The 26,107-nt window shown below is 40.4% G+C and overlaps 1 protein-coding gene across 1 annotated transcript in view; it reads left to right on the top strand.

The window, feature by feature from the left end:
* Positions 1–15,070: 15,070 nt before the first annotated feature.
* LIN7A (lin-7 homolog A, crumbs cell polarity complex component) overlaps positions 15,071–26,107 on the top strand; it is a 47,747-nt gene continuing 36,710 nt past the window's right edge. Inside the window, exon 1 of the mRNA XM_041465601.1 lies at positions 15,071–16,084. Coding sequence (XP_041321535.1) covers positions 15,805–16,084 — 280 coding nt within the window. The 5' untranslated portion in view covers positions 15,071–15,804. The remainder of the gene's footprint in view (positions 16,085–26,107) is intronic.

Here is a 26,107-nt window from a genome sequence, read left to right as displayed (position 1 = left end):
GAACTGCCTTTTCTTCAGGCTGAACAGCTTCAGCCTTTCCCTTGTAAGAGAGATGCTCCAGTCCTTTAACTGTACTGACCCTTCAGTGGACTCTCTCTAGTATATCCATATCTCTTTCCTACTGGGAAGCCCAGAACTGGACACAACACTTCAATCTGTGTCCTCACCATTGCTGAGTAGAGGAGAAACGTGCCCACATCAAACATATAGCATCATTTTCTGAAAGTGTTTTGTTACTTCCACATCTCAGGACCAGCATTTCCAAGTTTCTTTTTCAATTACTGTACTAAATATAGTAACAGCAATTAATTTAATAAAAGTCTGTATATTCAGCTATTCCATGCAACTGTGTGTATGTACACATCTATGTACACATCTTTGTTTCCTGATGGAAAGAGATATTTAGAATGTCCCACCTATGTTACCTTTAGTATTGTTTCACGCAGAGTCTCAGCTTGCTCTGTGTTACCACAGTTTTTGTCAAATAATTCAACGCTGTACTTTTCACTGTTTGAACTTTCATTTATGCTATTAGGTTCTCATCTGACAGGCAGCTATGGTCCTTGTAAATCTCTTCCTATCTGGAGAAGTAATTTTATTTTCTTACCCAGTGGTCCATGCCAATCATGCATATAATTTCCCTTGTCTTCTCTCTTCTTCTCTAAAGACATTCTTCCTGACATGTACCTCCTGGATTTCCTAATTTCAGAGAAGATTTATGCCAGTAACTACTTAAATCATCTGCAGATACATTCATTCTCCAGCACCTGTTTCTATTTAACCATGCTTCTTGAACTTCAAGAAATGATCTTCAAGAGACCTACAAGGTTTGGGTTTCTTTTGCTGATCAGTAAAATCATGTACTGACTTGAGTTTAAATATAGTTTCTTTTTCATTTCCATTACTCTTAGTAATTCTTGGACACAATTTTAAAAGGATAAGAACATGAACATGTAAAAAAATGAGTGAAATAATATATATTTTGTGTAAAAGGAAAGCTTAACACTGCCCACAAACAACTACAAAACTTGTCAGCTTTATGCAATTCTCAGGAAGAAAGTGATTGGAAAAAAAAAAAAACAATAGTGGGGCTTTTTTCTTTGAGGACTGTTGTAAGGCATCTTTGTCATTTAATAAATGCCCAAGAAAATAGTCATATGTACTTGAATGTAATCATCCTCAAATGATGAGTCAGGGTTTCAAGATCTTCCTGCCATCTGCAAACATCTAAGCTGAGAGGTACCTTCAGGACCCTCAAAAATGCTTTACTGGTTCTTATCACATTTAGATCAATAAGACAAAATGTCATGGGCAATATGTCAGTAAATATAGGAATGGGTAAAACTGGATTTTTATATATTTCAGAATACAGCTGTTAATATTTTCTTTTAAAATACATACTGCTTCAACTTCTCAGTGGTGAACTATGTTCTTTATTACATTAGTTTTGTGATACATGTCTGATGGAACACAAAATCTGGATGTATTCAAGAGAAGACAATCTTACTAGCAATTTATTCAGGACCTTGCAAGTATACATAGCACTCATCCTCTTATCAGAAAATTCCTGTTATCAGAACGCTTCTGTTCAGATGTTTGTTACTTTGCTTTGATTCTATTAATAAAATAACTTCAAAAAAGCCACTTATTTTTACTATTATAATAAATTCTGCCAGGAAATATCAGGCAGGATCTGAATGTTAAATAGAGGCAGCATGCAGAGGCTTTTATATTACTACCTCCTTTACTTTTAAAAATTAAAAACTTGGGTAATGAAATAGTTCAATGAAGCATCCATTTGAAATACAATACATTAAACCCCCCCAGAATAATTAATACAGCTACTTTTTATGAGGAAATAATGGGAATAGGACCAATGAGGAGATGATGTTTTGCTCCTTCATAACAAGAACTGAATTGCCAGTCAGGACTTAGAAGGACCTAAGCACAATGAATACAGAAAAGGTATAGCTACCAAACTTCCAGCACTGACTAAAAAAAGGAAAAGCAGTAATTTTATTTTTAAAAGTAAGTCATATTTAAAGCTAAGGAAAAGTTAGCAAGCAGTAAAAATTAAATACAGTATTAGTTTTAATAAATTAAATAAAATATTCTCATATATTTTCCATATATTTCTGTAACTAATAGATGATAGCACCAAATAGTTGCTGTAGGGAATGAACTACTTTATATATTAAAATAATGTGGAGTGTAGGAGTACAAGCATGAGGTGACAGCAGAGACATTGAGAGTTTGGGGAGAGGATGATGCTGGTGGCCCCAGGGCTATAAAAACTCTCCAGCAGTCAACTACCGGTTATTGAATTAAAGTGAATTAAATTAACCTGGGGAGCTGTACAAAACATGCATTAAGCTTCACAAAGCTCGGGTATATCCAGCGTATGTAGACCACAACATATATTGCAAACCCAGATGTGATGCCACATTGCAGATTAACGAAGAAAAAGCAAGGTGTAGCCAACACATGAAAATGAGCCCTGGAGTGAGAAAAAAGACATTAACATCAGTATCATGGTCACTCTATGAAAAGTCCTGGGATGCTGATACCTTGCTGATAAAACTGTTAAGACTTCAATTATATGAACAGCCAAGTTCTACTTGACTTCACCTATCAGGTCCTCCCTTTTTTTTTCAATAAGAAGATCAGTAGCGTAATAATTTGGTGGGACTTTGAGCACCTATTCATTACATCAGATGCAATGAATTGGGATCAGATTCAGACAGTTTAGGTTGTTAAGGGATGAATGACTGGAAGAAAGAAAAATTGCAGCAATGAAACCATCACATGTTAAAAGGAAGAAAAGTAATAACTTCTTCAAGAAATCAGTTTTATTGCTTATATAAATATATTTCAAAGAATTTTTACAATCTCCCTATATTAAGGGAGAAGACGTTATATAGTGTGTCAAAGTAAAAAAAACCCTTTTCTTCAAGATTTAGAGAACAGAGAAGAACATCAGGCCTAATAACAATGTTCAAAACTAAGATACAAATGATGAAGCAGTCTATAAGAAAGGGAGAGGTGATAATATAATTCGTGTCATTTTGCTGATAGTCAGCCTCACAGACTGCTCTGCCAATCACCAAGAATAGCAACAGTCACCTAGCAAGAAGAAATTAGTACAGACAGTGAAAGATAAGGACAAAGAGTTTGTTCCTTTGCTGGGATTCCTGGCTCAAATGCTGAATATTTATGTTAACTCATCACTGAAGTTCACATACGTCCAATGCAATGTATAAATTATGTTGTGTGCTACTGAAAAATAAATTATATTTTCTTTGAAGTTTGTTATTCTGGACACAATAAGGCAAATTATGGTTTAATAATTGATGTCTTTGTTGCTGTCTTTTCTAATCCTGTAAGTGGTTAAAGGGAGCAGTGACTTAAATTTCTGATTAATCTCTCTTGCCTGTGGAAAAAAACATTATAGCATGAGAGCAAACACACCCATTCAGATAGCTGCTATCACAAGCTGTATGTTAGAAGACATCATCCAGTGCTAAAAGGCTATAAACACCAAATATGCTTTAAGGGTGTATGTCAGTCTGCTATTGCCCGATTGTGAATACCTGTATTGCTAACAGGCACTCCCAAGATAATTAAAGAAAGACCCACAAACATTTCCTTGCAACTTTTGCTGTAACAGGTTGTAAGTTACTTCTCTTTTTTACTCTGGGAGACATCAGAAATTACTCACATGCTTTCAGAATAAACCCTGAGTGATCCCTTTACTTCCAAAGATTCTTAAGTCTTTGCTCAACTTTTCCCCAGCAATCCCACATTTGCAGAACTTTGTCAGAGTGCTGACAGGATGAAACACATAGCAGTTCACATAGACATTCCTTGTTTCCCATAAGCTATGTGAAGACAGCAGTATAATTCATGGTTTTTGATATATCCCAAAGTCTGACAGCCTGAAATGTTGCAGCAGTTGGCTAAGCTGAAGCTCCACTGTGTCTGGAAAGGACTAAAAGGAAAGTAAATAGTTCTGAAGAATTTGCTTCCTTTGAAACGTCTTCCACTATTGATCTCTTCTGCCATATTTTAAGTCAGTCTGCACCCAAAATTAAAAAAAAAAAACCTTTTGGAGTCATTCAGTGTTTCTTGATCCTTAAATATTTTTCAGGGGAAAATAAAAAAGAGTAATCAGAAGGTTGTAATCAAGCATGATCTATCATTGACACAGTGATGCTGCCAGTCAAGATAACCAATAGAAACAAAAGCCCAAAGTGAGCAAAATTCATCTTGGTACAGCTGTCTCATTCCTTTGGTAGCCATGTGCTGGAGCCCTGTGCAGTAGTGCTTTCCAGGGTACCTCACTGGACTGCTGAGTCCAAGGCTAGATCCTTATAGGAAGCCCTGAGAGGCTGAAGAGTCCTGCTACGTTCAGATATTGCAGGAAAACTCAGAGCAGCCTGAATGTGACCTCTGGGCCTAACACCGACCAGTCCAAAGAAGAAAGCTGGTGTTTATCAATTCTGAAATCTCTGGCCATCTGTTCTCTAAAGCTTTACAATAATTATATCCTGCCCAAATCTAAGAAACAAGGCCAGTTTTCTAGCTGATTTATAATCCTACTCCCTGAAATTACAACACTATATTGGGAAAGTTGTCTTCATAAAAAGGGGGGTGGGAACACTTTCTCTTTTAAATTTCTATATCTAAAATCTGGAATGTGCCCATCTATGTTTATATTGTTTAATATGAATGAAACTAAACCCCTAATGAATGCCATTTAATGCCTGAAGTTTCTTGATATTGCACTGGTAGAAATATTTAAATCCCATTTTTTTGATAATTGAAGTTGGTCTTAAAAACACTCCACAACATTCATTTTGGTCTGAAGAAAACAATCATTTTTCTCTTTTTTGAAATCTCAGTGATGCAAAGCTAGAATGCCTTCCTGTGCCAGCCACAATTTGTTTTGTGGTTAGTGGAAAATGAAGTAATGCCTTTAAAATGCCTAACAGCTGGTGATGGAAGCGTTATTCAGGAAATTCTCAACACTTGCAGTTTTGCTTTGCTCTAGAGTATTGACTATTTCTGTATTGAAATATTTATCAACCCACTGACGGACAAAACATGTCTTTGCTTTGCCTAGTCTCTTGGATTTCTTCAGTTCTTCTGTCCTTCTGGATGCAAATCTACTTCATGAATAATAACATTAACCCTGAAAACTAATTAATGCAATTGATAAATTATGTCTCAAATAGTTCTTGCTATGCTCAGCATAAAGGCTAACTGTTCCTCTTCACTTGTCCACAATGCTGTTTTGTTTAGCAAGCCTGGAAAATAATGCTCGTTGTATTTTCTTTTGCTGCACTCCATGCAATTTGTATTTTTATGTGGGAACAGGAGAAGTAGCTTTGAATAATGCAAGTTCAAAAGCCCAGGAGTCCTCCACAGAGGCATTCCCCAACTCAACTTTCCAGAGAATTAGCACAGCTCAATATCTGGCAGCACTGTATCCTAAAATATTCTTCATGGCTCACTGCAATTCATTTGTTGTACATGAAGATTCACTTCTGGCATGTATCACTGAAATTTTTAGACTTAATTTTTCAGGGGTTGAATTCCATAGAAACACAGTGTGTAAAAGCATTTTCTGCACTTAATATTAAGAAAGTCTCTTAGCAGGCCAGTCTCACAACATAAAATTCACTTAAATACTCAATTGAATATGTGGTAGTGGATTTATGAATGCCAACAGCCTTTAGCTTTTATGAGAAATACCAACATAGGCATTAAGGACTGTAGCATTCAGTCCTCTAGATGCATCAAACATGGTATTCTAACTGAAGTGCAGGAATCAAGGACTATTAGCACGACCATGAAAGAAACTAGAGAGAGGGAATCAAACTTTCACATTGGTCTCTAGAAAGATCATCATAGAGGGTCAAGAGTCATTCAGGTTGAAAAAGACCTTTAAGATTATTGAGTCTAACCATAAATCTGGATAGTGTTTATATGGGACTTTGTTGGCTGAGCCATCTGGATGCTGGGGTCTTGACCAGCTTTATCATTCTCTCCTGACTTAACTTGTTCCGTCTGTCAAATCAGCACAGACACATGAAATTGCTCCATCAGGAAACAAGAACACACTGTCTTCTCCTGAAAAATTGCCTGGTCTTCACCTGACGTGGTTGCTCACATATAAATAGAAGAAATTGCACTAATCCAAACCCTGTACCCAACAAAGTTCCAGTTAGCTTTCCAGCAAAGCAAATCCTGAAGGATATACTCTGCCAGCAGACAGCATTTTGCCATAGAGCACAGAGAGAAGGAGTCAGAGCGCTGTCAGGACTGCTGCCTCTCATTGCATGGCAGTCCTGTTCCCACAAGCAGGAACATTCACCTTCAGCTTGACCGTGGAGTTCAGCCACACACATATGCTATGCTCTCCTTTCTTTATTTTGTTGCCTAAATTGGCTGAGCTTAAAGCCAGCCCTGCTTTTAGAATGTTGGCCTGGAAGATGAACAGTGTGTTTGGGGAAAAGCTTCTCCTCCAACATCTACACAGAGTGAAAGTGTAAAGCACACATAATTGATGGGGGATGGTGTTGCAAGGTCTGGATATAGCAGGGAAGATATTTTCTGTTCCACACCTTATATTTCTAATCCTGCACCAGAAGAACAATGTGAATCAAGATCCTGAAATCCCCTGCACTTCTTAAATAATCATAGTCATTCTCTTAAATAATAATAGTCCTGTTCTCTTGGAAATATCCTGGAGTACAGGCAAGTTCAGTAGTTTTACATAAAGACAGTTTTGAAATCCTTCACAGCCTAGGAAAACACACCCAGATTTTCTTTTGCATGGATACTAAGAATCCACAGGTAACTCTGGAGGGGGAAACAGAAAATGGATTTTAAAGACTTCACTGGCCCATCTATGAGATAAAGAGTTTCCCTCCCTACTGCCAGAGAACTCAAGTTCAAAATAGTCTGTTTAGTTTCACTTCAGAAGGAAAAAAAATTAGTTAACTGCAAAATTGAGACCTTTTGCAGGGAGAGAGCAAAAGAAAAAATGACAAGTCAAGCAAATTCCTATCCCACAGTCTGCTGGTATCAGTGCCCTTCTCTTGCAATTGTCCTTGCTGAGTTTCTGAGCAGTTCAGTGTTCCAATACCCAGTTCTCCCCATCTGAAATCTATTGACATTGTCTTAGTGACGCATAATCAGGCCAAAGCCTGACTGCCCACAAGGTTGCACACACAGCACTGGAGAATGTGACACAGAAATTTTCAAACTTATGGAGTCCTCTTGGCTTCAGCAAAGCTAATTTAGTTCAGTCTTTCTAACAGCAGACATTGTACAGGTCTCATGCTCCATTCTGGTTAGTAATTCAGAGCAGTGGGGAAAATCAGCGGCAATCTGGCATGGCCAGACTGGATCTGGAGACAGGAAGTAAAGTTGTTGGACCTAAACTTATTCTGATCACTCAGACTTATCAAGTCCTTCTATCTCTCCTAGCATATAAGATATCCTCAAGTGATAAAAGTAGCAGCTAGCAATACAATAGGAGGAACTGTAGTGATAGCATTAAAGCCTTAGCATTAATACTATTAATAATAGTATTAGGCTGGTCCAGGATTCTTGTAGCTGCATGTCATTGTATATGGGACCTAATCCTGACATGATTTCAACAGTGCACCTCCAGTACTCACTAGCAGTTACCAGAAAATTCAGCAGGTACATTTAGTGGAGTGGATCCTGCATAGGAAAACTAAATGTCTTACCCTGGTGAAGCTGAGTGAAATTCAGGTGTAACTGCAGGAAAGGTGCTGGACAAGAGCAGGATTTGGAAGGCTTGCTCTCACTGTATGAAATTTTCCCTGTAAAGAAAGGTGACAATAAAGATCAGCAGTACTTCTGCCTTTCCTCAGATTAATCCTTTTGAGGATTGTGAGGACCCATTCCCCTACCATAAAATCAGTGCTGTATCTTCACTGATTTTTTAGCTAATTTATTACCTTCATGGCTGGACCTGCAGAAGTAGACTCAGCTACCTTAGCATAATATAATATGCAATCAACCCCTTAGTGCAGATCCTCAATGTACCTAGGGCAATTCGGTACGTGAAGTGCATATACTGGCCAGGGTACAGGTGGGCATTGTATAAAAAACAAACAAAAAAATATAACTGAAATCAAAGGACAAAGCTGGACTCAGAAGAACTAAACTGAGCAGAATCAAGCCAGGACATGGCTTTTCTCTGATGATTTCTGCCCCTCACCCTACCACCTCTGGTAAAGCAGAAGGCCTTGGCTGGGGATGCTGTTACACTGCTGTGCCTCTGCAGGGACCAGATCACAAGGTAAAAACCTGAGCTGGTGGCTCTGTCCACACCCTCACATCAATTGTCAGGAGCAAGCTGGCAACTACCCAGCAGTCACTATGCTCAGAGCCACTGCCTCCAAGGGCTGCTTGTCAAGCAGGATTAACTGTATGTCCTTGAAGGGAATTTGCTCAGCTAGGCAAAGCCATGCAACAAAAGGTGGTTTCTTGTGCCAGTGCAGAGAGATGGGGCCATCAAACAGAGCTTCAGTATGAAGCACTTACAGGCTCATTGCAGCACTGCCTAGGTGAGATAGTCTAGACCATCAGGGCAGGCACTAAAACAGACCTGGAGAAAAACTGAAGGCTCATTGTTTGATGACAGCAGCCGAAGAGTGCTGCTAAGATGAGTCTAGTTCATCATCAGTGAACCTTGTTCTCCACAGTGGCTGTGGAGAGACCAGGGCAGAAGAACCCTATGACCTGCTGTTAATCTCAACAGTAAATGTTTGACAGTGCTGCAGTCATTACAGTTTAAAAAATTGAGAATTTGGTCTCTGGCCTGGAAAAGAACATGGGTCAATTTGAAAGCAAAGCTGATGGCTTTGAATATGAATGAAGAGGAAATTTACCAGAATGGTGTCATCTGAGGGTTATGAGCAGATGAACAAGAGAATGTCAATATTGTTAGTTAGTATAGAATCATAGAATTTTGGAATGGTTTGGGTTGGAAGGGACCTTTATCTCACCTTGTTCCACCCCACACACCTCCCAGGCATGGGCAGGCACACCCCCACTAGATCAGGTTGCTCAAAGCACCATCCAGCCTGGCCTTGAACACTTCCAGGGATGGGGCAGCCACAGCTTTTCTGGGCAGCCAGTGCCAGTGGCTCACAACCTTCACAGTAAAGAAATTCTTCCTTATATCTACTCTAAACTTGCCCTCTTTTGGGTTGAATCCATTTTCCCTTGTCCCGTCATGACATGCCCTTGTGAAAAATCCTCTCCAAGGCTGTAGTATATGGCCAAAAGGAAGTGTTTTTCCAAATATTAAAAGTTCTCAAAAAAATTAGTCAAGAACCTTAAATCTGTATATGCTTTCCTGAAGGCCTTCCAGGAAGAAAATATTGTATATGCCATTTAATTAGATTCTGAACTGAGTCAGGTACATGTTCCCACACTAATTAACTGCAATGACAGCAAAGATAGAGTACACCCAGATGTTTGCCAGACTAGTCTTGCAGACACTCCAGCTCAGGAACTAAGATTTTAAACTGCCTCTAGGCAAACAAGTTTATTGGACTACACAGAGTCATATCAGCATCTGTATGCATCTAAAACCCACAGTGGTCCTGAAGCTGTTTTTGCCTCTGGGACACAGATGAAAGAAACAGAGTAACTTGGCAGATGAACACAACTGCATTGCAGTGAGCAAGGAGTTCACAATGTCACACAGATCAGCTCTAAAGTGATGCTGGTTGGATGTGTGGATATGTCCATCAAATTGCTTTTCAGACCAAGGCAACTTAACCATATCTTCCCTTGTTTCTCTTTCCTCCTGAAGAAAAAGTTATGTTCTCAACCAGAATAATCAGTCACCCTGACACTCTGGTCCCCAGATGTATTTAAGTAGAATCATAGAATCATAGAATGTGCTGAGTTGGAAGGGACCTCTCAGGATCATTGAGTCCAACTCCTGGCCCTGCACCGGACACCCCAAGAGCCACACATGTACCCCAGAGCGTTGTCCAAACACTTCTTGAACTCTGTCAGGCTTGATGCTGTGACCACTGCCCTGGGGAGCCTGTTCCAGCACCCAACCACCAAAATCTTTTTCCTGATATCCAACCTAAACCTCTCCTGACTCATATGGCTGTACACACATCATCTTTAGAAGCAGCTTGCTTTTCTACACACTTGGCAATTAAAATGTGAAAATGCACTCTAGATCCCAAAAGAGCTTCTTAATCATATTTTAATTTTTATGACTTCAAAAAGGTACTTACAGAGTATACTAAAATCAGTGTTAATTACAATAACTCCTTGCAATCAAGGTCCCACCCATTTTCATATGCATATCATAATGTCACTGATCTCCCATGAAAATTAACACAGGACTAAGTTTCAGGAAATACAAGACAGATATGATATATGATAGATAATATCTACGATACATAATTTTATCTGTTGCACTGATCATGCTCCCAAATTAATTAGCTGTGGCAATTATAGGCAAGTGTGGTTTGTCCTTGCACTTCCTTTTTTTTTTCTTATGCCTCCATAGTTAACTATGCACCTTCTGGTGCCTATCACTGTTAGTTCACAATTGATAATTCTAAAACTTTTTAAAATTTAATGTTCTGCAGTTTTACATTTTTAAAGGTAAGTATCTATTTCACAATCACATATTCTTTCTCTGTCATTCCATGTATAGGGAGATTTTGAGGGAAACACTGAGAAACCCACTGAAGCATAAACAGTAAACATATTTCTTTGGACAAGTCTACTTATTTGTTGGGTTGGGGATTTTCCCAGTCAAAAGCTTATTGTTAAGAAATCACATTGATCAAAAAATTCTATCCAAAATGTATATTAATAGACTGGACAAAGAGCATAGGTCGGTAATTCATTATGCTGGTCTCTGAGGAGAGCAAATCAATACTTCTGTTCTGTTGTTCAAATAACTAAAAACCCTATGTGAATTCATTCATTAGGGGCATGTTTTCACTACAAGTTCACTGCTGGCAGGTGAAGCTTTTACTGGCATTAAACCAACTAACTGAAGAGGTCTGTGGTCACACAGAGAGTAACTTGCACTTTTCTCAAAAGTCCTCAGTACTGACAAAGTAAAAATCTCATTCTTAAAACAGACAAAATAAGTATAGTCAGAGTAAAAAAGGGATTCAGGTTTCAGATTTCATTTGTATCCAAAGGTAATAATAGATTGAAAGTCTGATTTATAACTGCTTTTAAACTGCTTCCCTGCCTAAAAGAAAGGGGGGGACCATGCCCACCAAGGCACAACCCACTTGCCCCAACAGCAAACACAAGCCTACCAGCAACAGGTTTGCTTTTCTTAGTTTTTGCAGTAATTATTTTTAAGAGGCTACATCCACTTAGAGGATTCTAAGAAATGGACAGAGCAGACCCTCCACCTTAATTTCAATGTAGGCCAAGGCAAAATTTGGCAAAGCTTGACCCTGTTCTCTCTGCTGTCAACTTCAATTAAATCTTTAGCAAAACTGGTGAAAAAGAAAAAGGCCAAATTGATTTCACTGTTTGGGAAAAAAACAGTAATTTCACAATCTACAAAAAGTAATCCATTACACAATATTAGAATGCAAAATGAGTCCTGTAATGAAGTGTAGTTCTGTGGTACGGGGTAGTACAGTGGAAAAATACTGAACTATACACAGCTGTGCATCCATGGTAGCTGTGCATCCAGCTCACCTGAAATATTATTTGAGATGACATGGCTCTCCTGGGACAAAATGAACTGTACTTGTGAGAAACACATATAGTTCTCAGAAAGCACTAAATCACATTTCTTATGAGTAACCAATGCAGCTCTTTGCCCAATAAACAAGCTGCTGTTAAACCATCAAATTCCCCAAATAGCAAGTTCTGCCATGGAAACTGCATGGAAAATAACCTATGGATTTTTTTTTTTTTTTAATGGAAGGTTTATTTCCCCTTTAGATACAAAATGCTACTCAAAAAGCAAATCTGGATGATGACAAAAATCTTCAGTCTTCTGAGAATTCACAAGATATTACAACACTCTTGCAATCTCTGCTTTTAGTTGAGCTGAAGTGCAAGGCACAAACTGAAAGAGGGAAGGTTTAGATTAGATATTAGAAAAAATTTCTTCACTGACAATAGTCAGATTCTGAAATAAGTTTCCCAGAAACATAGGTGAACCTCAAGACGAACCTCACCATGGCAGGGGGGTGGAACTAGATAATTTTTAAGGTTCTTTATAACACAAAATCATTGCATGATTCTACGAATTATCCCATGCAAAACACAAATGTGCTACTCTGGCAGCCACTGTGTGCATTCAGAGTGATGCTGGGTCTTTCCATACTGCATTGCACTGTGGTGCATAGAAATAATTCTCTGGCCCATGTAGCACCAGTTCTTGAGTGAAGACAAAGGGTCATAAAAGTCATGAGAGTAACAGATCATACTCATTATCTCATCTAACCTCCTGAATACCACCATCATTGTGTTTTCTTTAGACCTTAGCAAGCCATTTATAAAGACCTCCGATTTTTGTTAAGATTTCAGACAATCACAAGTGATTGATCCCTATATTACTCTAACAGCTAGAACAGCACAGCTTACTCAAGGTTGTGTTTGTTAAACTTCCAGTCATGGGATCACCTTATGTCACAAGACTATAAATTCAAAGACTTTAAATCCCTCTAGTGTTATGCCTCTTCCTACATACAGTGATTCATTCTCTTGTTATCCCTTTTCTTTGATAAACTTTGTTTAAAGTCCTTCAACCTCATGTCAAAACTGATTTTCTACCTTAAAAGGCAAACATCACATCTGGACACAGTATTCCAGTCAGTTGCTCACTGGATTCTACATACAGAAGAAAGATAATTTCCCGATTTGTGTTTGCCATTCTTCATTTATATATTCAAGGATTGCATTGTGATTTTGGTGACATCCTTGAACTTACACTGAAAAGAACTTACACTGAATGAGCTACATAAGAACATGCCTACCAAAAACAATCTCCAGTCCTGAAGTAACCATTGTGTTCTTCATTGCTTGCTTGCAGCAGCATTAAAACACATTGCTTTTTAAAATCTAGCAACTGGATCCAGCAATTCAGATAATTCTTACTAGTAATTTAGACAGTTTACTACAGACCATCAAATCATTGATGTTGAAAAGGATCTGAAAAATATCCAGTCTAATCTCTTGCTTAAAGCTGGGCTAGTGTCACAGTGAGAACGGGTTGCCCAGGTCCTTTCTCAGCCTCTCTGGACACTATCTTTCATGGTTTACCCACTTCCAGGCATTTTTTTTTTTTATGTAATAAAATATGTATTATCTAAAAGCATAGCCATGGAAGACTTCATGACCACATTTTAGGTATTTGAAAAAAAGAGCTAAACTTTGATTAAAAACTTAGCCACAAAAAGTATACAGGCACCTAATTAGCAACAGCCTTGTTCAATGGCACCTGACCACTGACTATCTGTTATGGAAGTGTTAGTTTATAGTCCATGCAGCAGATATAAAATCTGTTAATGCAGTCTAATTTCATTAGTCCAGTAAACAGCATGGGATATTGAATTAAAAGCTCCAATACAGCCCAAGGAAACAACAAGAAGACTGAGAGTCAGATGAGTTATTTCTGTCAAAAAAGATTTACCTTCTAAGATGGCAAACTGGCTGGTACTTTTTTTTGGCTGCTAACTTTAGCTATTAGTGCCCTCCATTGCTTCTGGGAGTTAGCAAAGCAAGAGCTACTGCCTCATTCACCTCCCTTCTCCAGTTGCTAATTTCAGCTGTACAACTTCTGTAATTTTCTGCAAAAGTTCAGCTGCTTAAAGTATTCCTCATCTAGGTCTTTAACATTCTTGGGAACTAACTATACAGCTATGCTGATTAGAAAATGTTTAATTTCAGCAAATGCTGCTTTACATCTTCCTTGAGTGCAGTAATACTTCTATTCAAGCCTCTTATCTAAGTGCCAGCGAGCCCTTGAATCACACAAAATCTGACCAGCAGTAGATGAAAGATAAACCCAGAAGGACCCTTGCTTTCCACAGGCACCCTGCTCTTGGCATTAATGCTACATATTTATTGGCAGAGAAGTTATTGTTATAACAGCATTTTGCTTCAAAATGTCTGTTTGCAAGATAGCACTCTAAGAAAGCAAGTCAGGGGGTCATGAAGTCCTATATGGAAAGCAACCTGGTTTCCATATTTCCTTGGCTAATTTACTTGCCATCTTGCTCTTAATTTTATTTGAACACACTTCTATATCTTTAATAAAGTTTTTTACATGTCATAACTGTTTGAATGCTGTCATATTAGGTTGTTATAGCTCCAAATGTTTATTTCTTCTCCATTTGGGACTATGAATCTAATATACAGTAACGTGACTACTTAAGAGGAGCTATTACACTTTATGTCAACCCAGCTGCTATGTAAGTACATAAAATTTGCATATTAACAATCCTGATGTTAATTTTGATTTTAAAAACTGTTTGCCAGGAAATATTTCTCAACTTCTGAGAGTTTAATTGAAACATTTTTTGCCAGATAACCAATTATATTAATGTTTATTGTAAATTAGATAAATTTGTGCTAAATTCAGTTTATTAGAAGTGGGTGATATATATACATTAAACTCTAACTTTGAAACAGCAAAATGTATTTTTAATCTGCTCTGAAAACTTTTAAGTGGCAATTTTTCCACATCTTCCCTATACTTATATAGGGAATTATATATAATTCTCTATACTAGTCCTTAAATACCCTTGCAGCTGAAAGCTTTTATTCATGTGCAACCTTGAACTGCTGTACTTTCAAGTTCTCTGTGGTATGTGAAAAAATAGTGGGTGAAGGGAAGAATGCTACCTTGCCCTTTATCCCAGCATTCCAAACAAGCCTAAGGTGCACAGGTGCTACCCTGGGAAATAGTTAAAAAGGACACCATTCTTCACTCAGTCATTTATTTCTCTACATCATCATCCACCAAAGAGAAGGCAGCAGAAACTCAGTATAACTCATCCACCCTGTCACACCTTTCTTGGACGGCAGCTGACCACATTCCTTTCTCTTCTTATGGACGACGAGGGTAGGAAAACCAGAAGGCTGCCGATAAACCTCGCAGAACTCCAGTGAAATTCCACCTCCGTGGATGGCTTTTAACAGGGGCCTCCACGTTCACACGAGCTGTAGCTGACCCACAAGAGGTGGCCGCCACGCGTCTGTGACCAGCCCCTCGCGGTGTGTGTGCGGGGTTTCTGAAGGACGGCCGGCCGCACACAGCACGCAGAACAGAGGTGATGGCTGGACTGATGAGGCCGACGCCCTGCTCCATCCAAAAGGGTGGCTACATGATATGTCCCTTAATCCAAGGCCGGGCACAATGGCAGGAACCGCCTCTCCCGGCTCCGCGCGCGGATCTTCCTCCCCCGCAGGCAGCCCTGGGATCAGGGCCTCACGCGGCACACCGCTCCCCGCGCCGCTGCCCGGCCCGGCCCGGCCCACCGCCCCCGGCCCAGGCGAGGCCGGGCCGCCGCATCCAGCCCCGCCGGTCCTCCCCGCCCCGCGGCGCTGCGGAGCTCCCGCCCTCGCCCCTCTCTCTTCCTCAGCCGGCAGCTGCGGCATCCCCGGGGCGGCGGGACCGGCAGCGAACCGCCCCCCGCGCACGGCCCGGGCTGCTGCGATCTCCGCGGTGCCCGGTCTTTGCCCGAGGCGAGCGCGGTGAGGCGGGGGCCGCTCGCCGGGCCCAACTCCTGCAGCGCAGCGATGCCGGCAGCCCGCGCTGGGCCGCGCCGGGCCGCTCTGCGCCCGCAGCATCGCGGCGGCCCGTGTGCGATGAGCCGCCCACCCTTGGGCACCTTCTCCGCCCCGCTCGCCTCCTCCTCCCACGGAGCCACCCTCCTCCTCCGCCCCCTCTCCCTGCCAGCCTCCTCCCCGCCCTTCCCCGCACTCCACGCCGGTGCTGGAGCCGCGCGTCACTCGGGCTCCAGCCCCGCCGCAGACATGGCGACACTGACAGCGGTCCAGCCGCTCACGCTGGACAGAGGTAAGCAGCGCTGCCGCCGCTCCCCGGCCGCGCCTCCCCGGCCGCCCTGCCCGGGGCCACCGCGGCGAGCGCCGGCTCTGCCCCCGCAGCTCCAGCGCGGCGGGCGCTGCCGCGGCAGCGCTCCGGCCCCGCAGTGCCCGGGGCCGGCGGTGGCGGCGGGCAGCGGGGACGCGCCTCCCTGCGGAGCTCAGGTGGGCGGCGGGAGAAGGTCTGAAACGGAGGAGATAAACTTTGTGCGGGCAGGGGCCGGGATGGGGCGGGTATCCCGCCGCCGGCAGCGCGGCGGTGCCGCAAGCGCAGGACGCGGCTCGGCGGTCAGCGCTCCGGTCCGGAGGCGCTCCTCCGCGCCGCTCCGCCGTCCCCGCCCTGCGGGGCTCCCCCGTGGGCGCCCCTCGCCGTGGCTCCGTGCCGAGGCCCCGCGTCGCCACCCCCGCAGGTGGCTCGGAGGGGGATGCTCGGTGGTGGGGCAGCGCCGCTCCGGCTCGGGAGCCCGAACCTCTCCAGGAGAGCATCGTTTGCCAGCAAAAGGCGGCTTTTGGGGGCTTGAGCGGGGGTATGCGGGGAAGGGATCCGTGACTGCAACTTGTCCGTTCGCATGCAGAAGAGCGGTTCTGCGTATTCCCGTAGACAGCTGCTCGGTCGGGGTAGGGAGAGCACGGTGTTTGGGCAGCCGTGAGGCTGTGTCAGTAGTAATCTTTTACAGGTAGCGTAAGAGGGTGCTGAAATCCTGAAGTTTACAATTAAAGTTTTGCCTTCAGGCTGTAAAAATGGAACCTCTTTCCCTTGCAGTGCAGTTGTTCCCGTAACACGATTCACCAGAAACTTCATTCGATTTCTGTGGGTTACAAGGGAGAGCAACTTTGCTCCTACTGCTCCCAGTACGGCATTCTGAATTGCCGAGGTGTCCTCCTTCCTCACTTGCATCCAGAGGCTCCAAGAGACTCCCAGTCCCTATAAATCTTGTATTCATGAAAGAATAATTGAGGCCAGTGCCTTGCTGTTTTAAATGTTTCGGGCTTTTTTCCAAAGGATTAAGATGGATTGTTGAAGTAAGATGGAGATTTTTTTTTTTTCTGTGAATCCTATGCAAATGAAACACAAACTCAGTCTCAAAATTGTAAAGGAGAGGTAGGTACCTTTCTTAGAACCCAGCTGAGAGCAAAACAGCCCACAAAGTACTCCAAATACAGTTTGCTGGGCACAGATTCCAGCATTAGTATAAAGGGAGAAGCTAAAGTTATTTTTACTGAAATAGCAAAGTGTTAGCCTGCACTTTAAATTAAACTGCTCAGAAATCCACTGTGTAATCTACAGTTTCACCCTAATACTGTTTTCAGTAAGCAGGACAAATCTACTTTCTGGCAAAGGGTTGAACAGATGGCAATCCATTAGCAAACCTGACTTTTCGAAGGAAATATTACTATTTCAGAATTATACATCCCTTCTTGCAAAACTATGCTGTAAAAATTCCACAATACACAAAAATGCAAATTAGTTCTAATTTAAATATAAGCATCTGTTGTCTGTGTCCAGGATATGCCTAACCATTTGGCAGGCGTGCCAGTGTTACAGTCTTCCTGGTTGTCAGCCACGGCTGGCTGGTATTAGTGTGAGTGAGATAAAACATCACAGAATGATAGGATGTGATGTGCAAAACAGAAACACAGGCAGGAGGAAATAGATTTAAATAGTGCACCTGGCCTGCAGAAGGCCATTTCGTCAGAGGGATTCACTTCATCACTTGTAACATGCTGCTGCATCAGCTGTAGAGGATGGGCTGAAGCAGCTCCAGAGGCAACTACACCACACCAGTGCTTCCAAATATTTCCTCTGACGTTCTTTCACAGTCACGGGAGAGGGGAAGTTCTACATAGTGAGATTTTCTAGATTCCTGTTACTTTGGTTAAAGCACATGAGCCATGTTTACTGTCACTATGCCTTGCACTTCTCTGCTCTCATCTATGCATAGCCCTTAAAAGTCTTGTACCCTCATATCCATTTCACCATGTCCCACAGGGAACTCAGCGCAGCAAGAAAATAGGGAGCGTTTCAGGAGAGGTGGTATTGTTAGTCTTGTGCTTCTGAGGGAATTGCTGCTTGATCTCTGTCCAGGAAGTGTTCTGCATTCCCCCTTGCTATTGACACTGGTAAAACATCATAAGGCTATATACATTAGAAATCTGAATTACACTCTGATGTGGTCTCCTCCTGGACAAAATATATTGACTGTATTCTAATACATGGATGGGAGCTTCCTTAAAGCCTGATGTAAATGGCATTCGAAACCTGTGTGTTAAAATGAATTACCATTTAAAGGTGAAGGGCATGGTGTGTGTGAATGATTGAAAGCCAACTATATTCTGGAAGATTACTTCAGTCCAAGCACAGGAATTAATTTCCTTAATTCCTGTCATCATGTGCCTTTCTACCTGCACAAATGTGTGCAAGTTCCATTAGGGCTCTTTAATATGTAGAACAAGTTCACAAAATAATGGAAATTTTAATCACTTACAATTTAATCTCTAAGGCTTTTGCCTGACCTTTGCGTGGTGCTCTGTTGGGAGGAGGGGAAGAAAGCAGCAAGTGTTTCAGGAAGTAAACCTTAGGCATTGTAGTGAGGAGTGGTGCCACTTAGGGGGAGGTGGCTCTAGCATTTGGGAGCTTTGGGAGAGGAAAGTGCCTGCTGGGTGTCTTCCAACAGCCTAGTGAGTCGTCTCTTGGAGAAAGTGCTCCTGCCTGCCTTTATTGCAAATGTCTTACACCAATAGCACCCCATCAGTAATCTCCAGTGTCCATGAGAGCTAACTGGTGGAATCTTCCAGGCAGATTCAAAGCTTAAACCTTCATGGTGTAGGGAGCTATACCTTGTTTCAGGTTGAGACAAAGTTACAGTAATGTCTTCAATAAAATGACAAGTAAAAGAAAGCAAACTTGGGATTTTTTTTTCTTTTATGTTCAAGGTTATGGATTTTTGAGTACAATCCCAGCTTAATTTACCTTGGTTAAAAAACCCAAAATGGTCACTTCAGTCCAAAAGAGAAATGTTCAAAAACACCTATACAGTTACTTTTCACTTCTTCCACAGTTACATCTTCAGTGTTGACACTGGTTACAAACAGCTCTGGTTGCAGTTAGTTGGCATTTTCCAGCAGTGTTTATTTGTCTTGGCATACCTCTCATTACTTTCTACTGCCTTTACCTCTCCTCTCAGTGTTCTTTGTCTTCCAGAGAGCCATTGCTTCACCCTACCCCATGACCAACAGTAGCTGCCTTTCCCTTTATTATCCAGAGCCCCAGGTCTCCCTTGCATGATGCCTTTTGTTGCCTTGCTCTTCTCAAAGCCCTGGTGCCGTTAACTCCATTGCTCTGTGTGTCGCCCTTAATCTTTATCCATTTTCACTGTTCAGCAACCCAATTTCCTGCTCTAATCCTGGGCTCTTCTGCTGTCCAGTGACTCTCGCACCTCACCATCCTGACATTGTCTCAAATGCTGCATCCAGATCCAGCAACAGTGTTCTGCTTTTCTCCAAGTATCATCTCCCCCAGCCAGTTTAGCCTCCTCATGGTTATAGGAAGACCTCCTATGAGTTCCTGCATGCTGCAGGTACACCTTCTAAGCAACGAGAACTTAAAGCAAGCTTGTTGTGGGTGGGATCACTTAGACTGTTTTAGCACAGCCTGATGAAAGCATTTTCTAGAAGTACCATTACCCTCCTGGAAATATAGAAGGGAATAGTTTTCTGTGCTTCCCTTGACACACATTTAAGGAGTGGTCATAAGGAAGCCTGCAAATTGAATGAGGCATCTTTCTAGCTATGCATTATAGATGTTCCCCTCTATCTGAACTTTTTTATTTGACTAAATGTCTGACATATTTTTCATAAACCTTATCTTAATTAAAATTTTGATTGTGTTCTTCCTTACAAGATGAAAATTGCTTCAGAAGAAAACTGACCATGTATTTTCTCAAACTGCTGCAAAATCTCAGTCCCAGTTCCTCTGAATAGGATCATGAAAATGGCAGCTTTAAAAGGGTGCATTCTTGTTTTTCCAAATACACAACTAGCCTATGCAAAGACCACCTCCTGATCAAGAACAAGGAAATATCTTTTCATATGAAGGGGGACTTTCAACTTCCTTTTGTTAATAATCCATGTCCTACTAATGTTTTTCCCTATATAGTTACTATTCATGTCACTGATGATTTTACTTCTTAATGTGACTGAGGGTAAAAGAAGAAATTTGAATAGACTGAATATACAGTGCTAGTACTTTAATCCCTGCAAAGTTTTATAACAAGGTCATAGCTGTTGGCTATGATTAGCAAATTTCTCTTGATTTCAAATACATCCTTGGAAATGGAAAGATTTCATGTTGTTTGGCTGTAATGCATAACTGAGTTCTGGGTTTTTTTCACAAATTCAAGAAAATACTTTTCCAGTGGAGGGGGTGTCCCAAAACTTCCTGAAAATCCATTATAAAGCACCATGTTCAGCGACAAGAAATAAGAATATGAATGAGTTTGGAATTGTCATCAGCTGTTAGACAAACTTCAGGTGTGATCGTAGATGGTGCCTCACCATTAATGTACATAGAAACTTGCTAGAGTACTCCTCTTTCCTTTTTCTTCCTCTCTTCTTGTCATTTTCTTCTCACTACATCCTCATAGCCTACATAATTGGGGATTTCTTCCCCATCTGTGCCCATATACAACAGAGTTTGTATCGAACATAAGTTACATCGGGCTGTGCATATATTATTTTAATATATATTATCTTGGAAAAAAGATAAAACATACTCATCAGGAAGAGAAAATCAGATTTATCAAGTGTGAAATACAGTCCTTGACAGGGGAGCAGCATAAAGCCAGATCTCTTTTACACAGGGTGAAGCCCTGTGGAGCAGTGCTAAGTGATGTGCTGTTCCCTGCCTGGCTGCCTGTCTGTCATGGGGATGTCTTCTCTTGCTTTTCAACCTAGCGTGCTAAAATTGAAAAATCCTTCTGCAAGTGCCACGCACTTCAAGTCTAACATTTCTCCTCTTGATATGCCAACTGAGGACATATAAATAACCAAATTCATTCTTCCAAGAAATAAAAAATCTATTGTTTGTAGGAACAGGAAAAAAGGTGACAGTTCAAGTTTCAGGCGAAAATGCTTAGTGTTTTTTACATCAACGTTGCCATTTATTTCATTTTTTTAAAAGCATTTTTCTGGAAGGATGGATTAAGGTTAGTGGATTGAGACAGTGGTTTGTGGGTGTTGACTGGGACACTTTATGAGAATCTGTACAGTTAAAGCATTGATTAGTTAGATGTGTAGTTCAGCTGTGCCACCTGGAACTCTAGAGCTGGAGTGGAAGCAAATACCCTGTCATGTCATGGAAACAAATAACATGCCACCTCTGATGTTCACGAGTGGTGTAAAAATACATGGGTTTAAAATTTAATACACATGTCCAGCTTAAATATCTCTGTAGAGTCCTCGCCTGAAGAGGTGCTAGGAGCTCTTTGCAAGATGGGATATGCCTGAGGCAGCTGGGCGTCCATAGGAGCACATATTTTAGGTTGGATTTCCCTTTGTAGGAAGTCCTTCAGCCCAGAGCAATTCACGGTGACATGGAAATTGGGAGCTGCACCTGTATGCAGACAGATGGGAACAGAATTCATGGGAGCTTTTAACATTGTGAAGTGTAGAGGGGGGAAAACCCTAAATTCTCAGTCATGTTTCCTTCAGAAACATGTAACTAATAAGAAGGCAGAATCTGCAGAAGATGGATGCGCTGTCAGGAAAGGTTTGTGAGGCCTTCAAAACCGATGGCACTGCAGGGGCCTTGAATTCTTCCTGCTCTCCCCAGATGAAAATGTTCTTTAGACATGATAGCAATGAATGAATAATTTTAGTCTATCTGAATTTATCCTCCATAGAGAAAAATGGTACAGTGGCCTCGTGTGTATCCTGCTGTTGACCCCTCTAAGAGCACCTACAGGACAAGAACCTGCACAGTAGTGGAATTCACCATTTGTAACAGGCTGCAAGAGTATTAGTGATTAGAAGGCATGAGGGATTCTATTTTCTTTGTTGTAAATGTATACTCTCTATTTACAGATAATGTTGAAAAAGAGAATTTATTTTCTAGATAACATCCCTGTGCTAGGTCATACATATTTCAATTTCACACTGATGTCTGAGAGACATTTTTGTAACTTCAGAAAAATGTATTAATCTTTTGATGTAATTGTAAATAAACAATTTTCTTAATTCCATTCTCTTGCTTGAGTTGGACTTCTCTGATGATGTTACCAGAAAGAAAGCTTTTGAATAATGTAACAAGTGAAGTCATCCACTTTTTGCAGAGGATTATTTGTCCTTTGAGTTTGCTGTTTCAGGACATGTCCCTATTTCTCTTTAACACAGATGACCCTCATGCATGTGCAAAATATATAAGTACAAGTTTTTGTCTGACCTGTGCTATTTGGATACAAAATACTGTTCTTGAATGTAATGCAATAGAATTTGAAATTAAGTAATATTATTAATTCTGGTTACTCGTTAGAAGTGCAAATAATGAGAAGGAAGGATTTAAGAGGAGACCAAGCTAAGTCAAACAGTGTTTTGAAGCACATAACTCTAAACTTGTGAGTCTGCCTTCCATCACATAGAAGGCAGACAAACAAAATATTTGTTTTACATTATGCGTTTTGACATTTTTAAAGTAATATTTACTAATGTGCTATGAATTACATAAAATAAAAATAAATCATAAAAATAAGACTTATATATGTATGTGCTAATCCAGGCATTTTCAAATTTAATCTCAGTCAGCTTAATCTTCTTTTATGACATTTGCTGAAGAGTCAGCCTCTGAATGAGAAATGTTGAACTGTTAATTCTCTATTCAAATGAGAAGATTTGATTGATAATTTTTACATATACACACATTTACATATAATAAAAATGTTTTCCTGAGTGTATAAACCACAAGCTTGGATCTTAGAGATGTTAAAGAAAGAGGGAGATATATGTATACATTTGAGAACTTGTTTTACCAGGGTCCAAAAGGGACTGGTTAAATAAACCTCAAATTTCTCAAATGCAGCTTAGCTAAGCTACCAAGAAATGCACACAGCTTCTCATAATGTGTTGTTACCCTACTGCTACTTTACTAATAATTATAAGAAAAAAGAGATTAAAAAAATCTTGATTAGAAAAAAGACATTAAAAAAATCTTTAGAATAACATATAGAACTTTAGAATAACATATACCAAGAAGAGATCAGAGGATGATTGTTCTTTATTTTTTAAAAGAAGGAACAATGGAATATCCATGAATACACAGAGCATCAGAGCATCGATTTTGTTTCTGTTCAAATGGGAATAATTGTAGAAGAAAGAGTTTTGCTGAAAATAGGCTCTTAATTTATTTCTCCTGACCCAAAGTTTAACATTTTACTAGTTCTTTTCGATAAAAGCCCCTGTTTAATCATTAATCCTTCACATCCACTAACTCTTTAATTTTCTATTTCAAGCATGTCTTCTGAAAAAGTAAATCTCCTAGACCTTAAGGAATCAATTCCTCTACAATCAGTTAAGCATTGGGGAAGAATGCACTTGAAACAGATTAGGTGGATAACTGTGGCCATCAGCAATCCTAGCCCTGAGAAATGGATATATCATCATCACTTCACTTTTCAACAGACTTGGCGGCTGTTTTTGTGAAACAGTACTTACTGAATCAGCACAGTAGCAAAAAGATAATGTAGCTGTTCTTTGTTATACAGAGACAGACCAGAGAAACTTGAGAGGGCGTGGTGGCTTTCAAATCTATGAAGCAGTCATTGGAAAAATAGGTGGTTGTATGTCTGATCTCCTCTGTAGCCTGACAGCTTTGTAACGTGATAGTAATAGCTATGGAGTTCCTAGATATCACCTTTTGCATCCTACTGTAGAATTACGTGAAAGCATGTGCCCCTCATATCTTAAGTAGATACCTTGGAAAATCAAACTGCAACCTGAGAGGAGTTCTAGTACTCATGTTCCAATTCTTGGAATCATTCAACATGTAGGACAGCAAGCAACAGAACTGCAAAGGTGACAGTGAGCTCTCTGTTTCACATGGGTTTTCTGTTTCAAGGTTTTGTTCGTAAATTGCTGCAGGAATTCAACAGTCACAGCTTTCTTCGAAGATCATATTTGTTTCAAAGTTGAAAGCTAACAGTGATCAGTTGTTGAAATCTGCCAGCAGTGAATCTGTACTGCCTCGTTTTGCAGAGATTTATTAACAAAGGATTTTATTTATATCATTTTTTTTCTTGCTGTTATCAGGTTTCACCTACACACTTAGAAAGAGCAGGGTTTTTTTTCCTTTCCTGAGAAATGACTACGATGTAACCAAGTACCAGAGAGATTCAGTCTGCAAAAAGCAGTACCATTAAATCCACTAAAATTTAAGACAGAATATTAACTCTCTTCTCATTACCTAAACCTACAAATAAAGGTTAGACATGTATGTAATTATTGTGTTGCATCCATTGTTTTGCACAAATTATTTATTTTCACTGTTGTCCCATTAGACTCTCATACCATGTAGAAAAATAGAAGATAAAATTCTGATTCTAGACTTCAAGTGACAATTTGTGTTGTCACTGTGTACGCTTGCCAGTAGCCCACAGCCATCTTTCTCATCTTTCTGGTAATCACATGAAGAGATTTAAGGCTAAGATTAGCTGGAGAGAGAAGAACTGAGGGGAGGCAGCGGGAGACTCTAGTAATGACATACGAGCAGGGAAAAAGTGAGAGTTCTGCTTTGGCTCAAACACAGTGCCTGTTGTGAAGGAGAATTAGCATCCCTAGGTTAACCCTACCTCCCTTTGTGAGACACCTGTTGGGTCCTTTTTTTTCCCCTCTTCCTGTCTTCTTCCTTGCCAACAGAAATCTCTGTGATGCAGACTAAAAACACACACTGGAAGTAGCAATGTGGGAAAGGCATGAGGTGCCCATATGCCAATAGTTTTGTTTTGTGATGCTCACATAGTTTGTATAAATACTTTATTTTGCTTAGGCGGGGGACCAAGAGAATGGATTTTAGCTAAGAGGAAAGTGTGTTCTTTTTCCTTCTGTTTTTCTTTGTTCAGGCTAGCTTATTCATTGTAATAATTTCTGTTTTCTGCTTCTAGCTTAGTCAAATTTTCAATTCCTTCACTGATTTGAATTTTTTTCCTCTATATACTTGAGGTTTAAAACACAAAAGTAAATATTAAGTTCAAGTCCTCAGGTTATGTTAATGTATCAATCCTTTATTTTCTTCTAATCTGGGATCAGAACCTCTAAAATGTTTACATTTGCTGTTCCAGCCAAGTGTCCAGAGTGCTTTTGTTTAGTGTTTAAAAGAGCTTCATGCCAGCGTTGTGAGCAGTGTCTGCCGATGCAGAACTGATCCTACAAGATCAAGTGATGTGATCAAAAGAAGAAGAGAGGCTGGTGAAATTATCAAGGCATCACTTTACCTGATGTTTATTGCTACAAAAGGCAGCAGGCAGTTTCCTTGTTTTCACATAGTTCAGCTTGTAGGAACTTAATTAATTAAGGCCGGGTGTATTCACCATGCTGACTTTCTCAGCAAGCTTCAGCTTTCCTTCAAAGAATTTTTTTTTTTTTTTGTTATTTCACAGTTTCAAGAAGTCGGACAGAACATAATGTAACATGTCCTGTGTAGGTAAATAACTACTTTAAACACCTCTGATCTCAATTTTTTAAATAAATGCTTACAGAAGGATTGAGAATTTAAATAACACAAAGTCGGAAACTACAGAATACCCTGTTTCCTGCAAGAAACAGGTGTTAAACAATAAATGCTTGTTTATTCCTTGTATAAATAATATATACTTACTTGAATACAAAATAAACTTTAAGAAAAACTGTTGTCTTTTTGTAACATATTTGTAGCCAACTGTACCTAGTCAAAAAGAAAGGATCAAAATCATGTCTCGACTGTTCCATTCATTAGTGAGTGGCTAACTATAAA

This window comes from Pyrgilauda ruficollis, unplaced genomic scaffold, assembly GCF_017590135.1.
Source record: "Pyrgilauda ruficollis isolate IOZ18807 unplaced genomic scaffold, ASM1759013v1 scaffold19, whole genome shotgun sequence".
Classification (NCBI taxonomy): domain Eukaryota; kingdom Metazoa; phylum Chordata; class Aves; order Passeriformes; family Passeridae; genus Pyrgilauda; species Pyrgilauda ruficollis.
The sequence above is the reverse complement of the archived record's forward strand: the minus strand, read 5'-3'. Positions and strand labels throughout refer to the sequence as shown.